Here is a 7223-nt window from a genome sequence, read left to right as displayed (position 1 = left end):
CACAGGGATTCTCCCTCCCCTCCCTTCCCAGTGTCCTAGCTCACAGGGATTCTCCCTCCCCTCCCTTCCCAGTGTCCTAGCTCACAGGGATTCTCTCTCCCCTCCCTTCCTCTCATTAACCACACTGGCCAAGACAAACCTTGCAGGGGAGGTGACAGCACTCAGGTGGGTCTCCCTCTCTGAACTGGAGGCCTTTGGCCCTGGGGACCACAGAGGACCACAGGCAGGCAGGGGAGGCAGATTGGCCCAGGTTGGCCTCTTCGAGCTGTTTCTCACCCCCCTTCTACTTGAAAGTTCAAACTTTGCTACGTCACAGAGAACCCGTCCCTTTCGGCAGCTTGAACATGAAACTTTGTGCAGTGAGGAATCACAGGGGGCAGGGAGCAAGGGGCTCTGTTCTTTCCAGAAGGCGCTAGCACTTGCATGGCCAGCCGGCGGGCCTCCCTCACCTCTCTCAGGCATTACCAAGTGACTACATATGCTCAAAAAAGTCAAGCAGCTGGCACTCTCTGAAGGATCTGAGGGCTCTTCAAACACATGGATAGATGGATTTGCTTACGAGAACATTCCTGCTCTGCCAGGTCCTGCCAGAACACAGGCAGGTGTTCCGTGAAGGGCCACGGCAAAGCACAGCGAGGACATTCTGCCTATCAGGTTACTGGATATGGTATTCGAAAACAGGGTCAACACCCTAGAACTCTGGGGACAGGTGCTACCTTGTAGCTGGGGAGATTCATCCCCTGTCAGCCGTGAGCAAAGACAACTGAGTGGGGTAAGAAAGGCTTTGTGGGCCATGGACCAACCTTGAAAGTGTTTAAAAAACCCGTGAGCTCTTCTTCCTTTTTGAAAATTCTCCCTTGTCATATCCATCCATCCCTTTATTTGCTTACACAGAGTCTACTGTGGGCAGACACTGCCGGGAATTGCAGATCATGAAAGATGTCCTGTTGCCCTCAAGGAAGGCAGAGCTATTGGGAATTGATAGATGTGCTTCAAAAGAAACACCCGGGACGTGCTGATGCACGCCTTTTATCCCAGCACTGGGGAGGGGGGCAGTGGCAGGCAGTAGACCTCTGTGAGTTTGAGGTCAGCTTTGTCTACATAGCCAGTTCTAGCCCAACACAGTGAGACCTGTCACACACAAACAAAGACTTCCTGGTGTGTCCAGGCTAGAGTGTGACGGGAGGGGGACAGCCGGGGACAGAATCAGATTGTGCCACTCTCCCCGCCCCACTCACTTCACATGGCATTCAGTAAAAGAAGAAGCTTACAGCTACAAAACACCCCTATACCTCAGGCTTGGGGGGGCACTATGAAAGAGGGGGCAGGGAGATAGCAAGAGCCAGTGGTCAGGGAGCTCAATGACATTGTCTCCTAGTGATACCAGAAGCTATACCTGTAAAGTCTCACCAACATGACTGTCCAAACATGAACTAAACAAAGAGGATACTAACAGGCATGCCACACTGCATGGGAAAAAGCCCATAAGGCCTTAACTCTACATAAAGAACTGCAGGTAACAGAGCATAAAGCCAGGAGCCAGAGAGATGGCCCTCCCCAGGGGAGAACAAAATAACTGGCTGTCTAGTTGCAGAACGAGCAGCCCTGAAAACATAGGACAAGTAACATCGTATGTACTCCACAGGTTACACTTAGGAATGTGTACACACACACACACACACACACACACACAATACATATACATGCAATGACAATTGATGAAAAAGATGATATAGATTTTCAGGAGTGGGGAGGGGTCAACGAAAGGGCTTGGAGTGGGGAGACACAAAGGAGAAATGTTAATTATTCTATAATCTCAAAATGAACAACGGCAGCCAAAAGAGTAAAAGCATACTTGCTTACAACCCTGCAGGACCCTATCTGCCAGGAGTCAACACCTCCTGTTCCCTGGCCCCCTGCATGTGTGCACAGTCCCCCTAGATACCCCCTGGTCCAAGTTCGCTTCCATCAGAGTTACACGCAGAGGGTACCTCCTAGTGACTCTTCCATTGCCACCATTTCCTAGCGACCCTCCTTTTCTCTCCCACTCAACACTACTAGCAAGTGTGAACATAGTTTATAGGTCTTTTTTGTGTATCTTCTTTAGGAAAACTCTTCCTGCGGGCGGGGGTTTTCACACTGTCTCTCTGCTATAACCCACAGGTCTGGAGCAGCACTCCACACATAACAGGCATTCGATAATATTTGTGGGCGGAGCGAAGGAAAGGCTGATAAGGTGCTGCTCAAGACGCGGCCTCCTGGAGTTATCTGGAGGCCAAAGGGAAGTCTGTCTGGGCATCTTTAGCCAGGACCAGAGTGAGATAACTCATCTGTTTTTCTGGATACCATTTCTGCTGGTGACAATGACAGAATGGCGGTGGAAGAAGGGAGGGAGGGGGAGACCAAGGGCAGGAAGTTCCATTGGGAGGTCACTATCGGGTGGTGACAGCTTGATGTGGGCAGAGAAGGCAGAAGGGAAAGGATTTGAGGCAGGTTGTGGAGGTGAAATGGCAGGCTAAGACGCAGAGCCGTGGGCTCTATGCGTCAAGCCCAGGAAGCAGCTTTGGCACCAGCATTCCCGGTTCTCACGTCCAACAATGGTTGGCATAAAAGAGCTCTAATCTTGATGCAAAGAACGGCTACAACCCTGCCTGCAGAAAGCGAGGTTGGAGTCCAACGATGAGGGTGTAACTGGTCAGGCTGCAGCAGCAAGGACAGCCAGCGGCGGCGCTCTGCAACGCTGTCCCTCACTGTCACACAACTTGGAAGCAGCCCTCCTCACCTGGCCACCTCCCTTCGCTTTCAGGACATCTCAGTATGCCTCTTCCGGTTTCAAGGCCCTGGCTCAGCTTCTGTGTCTCCTGCCTCCTCTTTTGTCTCCAGTGAGTGTTCCCTACCTATGCATGTGGTCTGCTCACTGTCAATCTGCCTGTCATTGGGCCACGCCTCTCACGTTATCCTCTGAGTTCTCCGAGGCACACCTCTGGACTGGCTTTCACACCGGGCAGAAATATCTGAGCAGCTTTTGCAAAGCTCACTTATAAATCAATCCCCTCTCTCACTTCGCTGTCACTTCCAAGCCAGGGCACCTTTCCTGTGTGACACGGCGACAAAGGACCATTCTCAGGTATGAAAGAACTCAGGAAAGTTTACCACCACCTACCATTCTTGAGAGGAGAATTATTTGAAATTACATTCTAGGCACCTGAGAAATTACCGTGTCACAGTAGAGAATGGAAGCGTCCGATAAACAGGGATTGGGACGCTGTCCTGGACGCCTACTGGCAGGGAATAAGAGATCATCGGGTGCAGGAGAGTTGAAACGAGGTGACCCTGCAGTCTGTGCTGACTGACTGGGACACACCAACAACCATGGTGACATCTACATAATGCCTAATGACACTGTCTGCACCCCAGCCCGGCTCCCCTTTGTTAGGATAATGGTCCTGTAATTGCAATCCCTCTACAGAGCTTCTCGCTCAAGAAGAGTTTTCTGTCACATTCAGAAGTCCAATTAAATGTGATTATAGCTGAGTTAAAAAAAAAAATAAGATGAAGCAGTGTCTGTGGCTATCAGAGCAGGTCTGGGACTGGCTCTCTGTGGTGTAGGCAGCTCCTGTCACAGGCTCCCTGACACAGCTCCCTGGGCTCTCAAGTCAACCTGCCAGGCTGCAGTGTCTCTCCAGGGCAGCACAGAGCCACCCTCCCCCCCAGCTGGCTCCGCCCCTTTCCAGGAGCATCATCACATGGGGTACCCTCTTCTCGGACCCTCCCTACAGCTCCTGAAACTTGGAGTAATTTTTGCTGCCTTTCTGGGGGTGTGGAGGGACTTGGCTTCTTCACTGTGAGCAAACCCTCCTGCCCTCCGCGGTCTGGTGTACTTGCCTTCTGCCTCTCCTGTGGCCCCTGCAGACAGGTGAAGTTACGTAAGCCTATGGCAGACCAGCATTTGCTGACCAGCAGAAATCCACACACTATGCTGGACTCAGTTCTCACTTCAAACGCCTTTGCTCTTTTCATGGTACTCTCAGTGATGGGCCTCCTTCTGAGCCTGCTTCAGCCATACAACGAGAGCCAAGGTTGGGGACACACACAGAGCTGGTACACTTAGGAATCTACCCTCCATAAAGACGGCATGAATAAGGCCGACTGGGTCCTGGATCTGATGCTTACTCTACCTGACAATAAGATCCATGCACGCAGGTCTCCATTTATTCCTGGCTCACTGTTCTCCCTGCATGCACTGCTTCGGGACAAGTACTATTCTGTGCCACCCGAGAGCCGAATGCCTTATTCTGTACCATTCCCAAGGGACCAAACACTAGCGCAGGTCACACCGATTGATGACGAGTGAATGGATCCAATCTAACTTGTATTTTCTTTGGGCTAAAACCCAGCCTGACAAAAACTTGTCTCCGAAGACACCTGCCTTCTCTTCTGAGGCCCCCACCTTCACCTCTTTGTCTTGGCTTCAGCGTGTGACCCAGGAAACAAAAAGCAGCTTAGAATTATGGGAGGAAAGGACGCACAGAAATGCAGAACATTAACCTTTTCCCGTGATTGCTTTTAACACACCAGTGTCTACCAACCTGGGGAAATCAGGAAGAAATTAGCTCAAAATGTAGACAATAATACATTTTTAAAAATAAAAGTGCCTTCTCATCTTTAAAATCTGGAGATGGCATATCTTCTTCCTCCTTGAGAAGCAATTCAAAAGCACCCATGCTGTGCCCCGCCCCTTCCTGGGCAGCCCTTTCTTCTCTGCTGGTTGACTAGCCCTATGGACTCTGCCCACTTGTGCATGCTGGTGGCGGCGGCTGCAGCGGCATGGCTAACACAGACTTACACCCGCACCTCCAAACGCTAGCGCTGGGGCTTCAGAGGCCAGCACTCTGTTAATTTTGCCTCAGTGCCAACCCTGCTCTCTCAGAGGTATGGAGGCTGTACTAGCGGAGACAAGAGAGGCTCTTGATGAACACTGCTCTGCTCTCTGACGATGACCAGAAACAATCAGACAAAATGAACAAAGGGATTACAAATTAATCGGCTCTCGCTGGCTCCTCTGCAGAGATATGATTACAAGCCCGGGATTTGCAAGAGACCTCCATTCCTCATTAATCTCTACTATCGTTTCCATCACTGCGGGCTTTTTTTTTTAAGCTTCTTTTTTTTTTCTTTTAAAGGCAGGGAATGAAGAGAGTGAGCCAGCTACGCTCTTTTTTTGCTCAGCAGTAACTAAAAAATATGTCCTTAACATTTCAAAGAGCAGATCGTCCCTGTACCGTAACCAGTAAAGCGTGGAGGTGAAATGGCACCAGTGTCCTTTATGTCTCCGTCGGGCTAAGTTAATGAATTTGAGCACGAATAACCTTAACCCATAGCTCCTCCAGAGAGGAAGCATATGATGCTCCGGAACAACTGCAGGCTCCAAGAGGTTCCAGGCCCTTTGTAATCCACTCCCTTCCATGCAGTGGATTCAGCAACAGGCGGCGAACACTCTAAATGCCTTGCGTGCGCCTCTACCCTGGGGCCATCTGGAGTTGGAGCCTCAGAAGAGAACAGGTTCTGGCACCTTCCTGCTCTACAGTGTGATCAAAAGCACCAGGAATCTTTCTCTTTCCAGACATGTCTACAAACTCCATTTGGGCATAGGCTCAGCTAGTGACATTTCTGCTCTGGGAGGCATGACACACACACACCTACTGAGACAGGACAAATTCCATGACCTGTGGGAACCGGAGCATTTATACCTCTGCTTGACACACTGAGCTTGGTGTGCAGGTCATAGTTCTGCATTCCCCTGGCTAAACACCTTGGCAGAAGGCTGAGCCCAGGGCTTGGACAGGTAACTGGACAAGATTTTTATAAAACTCAGTCAAGGGGGAGCCCACTTTTCAGGTTGGGGCTCTTACCTGGGTAGGGCACTCTTCCTTTGGTGACCAGCTCTGTGAGTAAGATTCCGAAAGACCACACGTCAGACTTGATTGTGAACCTTCCATACAGGGCTGCTTCAGGGGCTGTCCACTTAATGGGAAACTTGGCACCTGCAGAACAAAGACCCGGTTATTTCTGAGGTGGAGAGCCTGTGCCAGGTGAGGAGGGACGAGGGAAGTTATCTTCAGGGGACAGGTTGAAGGAGGAGGATAGGAAGGCAGTGGAAAAGGAATATCGGGGGCTGAGAGGATGTATGGCCCAGGCCCGGCCTCCGTGACTTAAATCCAATCACTTTAATTCTCCCTTCAAAGGACTGGGCTTCAAAACCCTCAATATCTCAGTAAAAAGGGGAGCTGGCTTCTTGAACATGAATTCACAATCACACTGAATGCCATGGGCTTGGTCTGGAGTGTGGTTCTTGACTTGTGATTTAGGTTATGTGTGTGTGTGTGTGTGTGTGTGTGTGTGTGTGAGAGAGAGAGAGAGAGAGAGAGAGAGAGAGAGAGAGAGAGAGAGAGAGAGAGAGAGACTGGATTTATAGGTCCCCGTAGGCTCATATATTTGAATGCTTACTCATCAGGGAGTGGCACTACTAAGAAGGATTGGGGGTGTGGCCTTATTGATGGAAGTGTGTCAATGGGGGCTTTGGGGTTTTAGAAGCCCAAGCCCAGCCTAGTGGCCCTCTCTATTCCTGCTGCCTGAGGTCTGAATATAGAACTCTCAGCTACTTTTCTAGCCACCATGTTCCTCTCCATGACAATGGACTAAACCTCTGAAACCATAAGCAAGCCCCGATTAAATATTTTCTTTATAGTTGTCATAGTCATGGTGTCTCGCACAGCAATAGAACACTAAGACTGTACGTATTCAAAATAATGCTATGTTTTAATAAAACATACAGGATTATATCCTGCTGTTCTCGTGTGTCCTCTGGTATCTAAACTATAGACTGCCCTTATGAGGTGCCACAAAGCTACAAAAGTTCCAGCTTCTCCCAGGGCAGAGGTGAATGGAGGTAGCACGCGTATACACTAAAATGGGCTGTATTTCCTCAGTTTCCTCCACGGCCCCTCCCCCAGAGCAATGATCAAAGAGCAGTGATCCTGTCTGTGGCTGATTTCTCTCTCCGTAGCAGCCATCTTCAGCCCTGAGAAGTGTTTTATGCTGCACTGCAAAACACCTTCTTCCTGCAAGTCAGAGCCGGTTCAACCGACGGACTTGTAAGATAGGGCTCACCGTGATGACGATCCTATGAATCTGACTTCATAGGGTCAAGAGGCAAACATGCC

The 7223-nt window shown here is 50.1% G+C and overlaps 1 protein-coding gene across 5 annotated transcripts in view; it reads right to left on the bottom strand.

Annotated features, from left to right (window-relative positions):
- The window catches only part of Fyn (FYN proto-oncogene, Src family tyrosine kinase), a 203035-nt gene that overhangs the window by 6534 nt on the left and 189278 nt on the right, over positions 1–7223 (bottom strand). For all 5 annotated transcript variants that reach the window (XM_026787496.1, XM_005363535.3, XM_005363536.3 and 2 more), the window contains one exon: positions 5913–6044. In XM_026787496.1, coding sequence (XP_026643297.1) covers positions 5913–6044 — 132 coding nt within the window. The remainder of the gene's footprint in view (positions 1–5912; positions 6045–7223) is intronic.

Source organism: Microtus ochrogaster, linkage group LG9 (assembly GCF_000317375.1).
Source record: "Microtus ochrogaster isolate Prairie Vole_2 linkage group LG9, MicOch1.0, whole genome shotgun sequence".
In the NCBI taxonomy this organism is placed as follows: domain Eukaryota; kingdom Metazoa; phylum Chordata; class Mammalia; order Rodentia; family Cricetidae; genus Microtus; species Microtus ochrogaster.
This window is presented reverse-complemented; position numbering and strand designations above follow the sequence as displayed.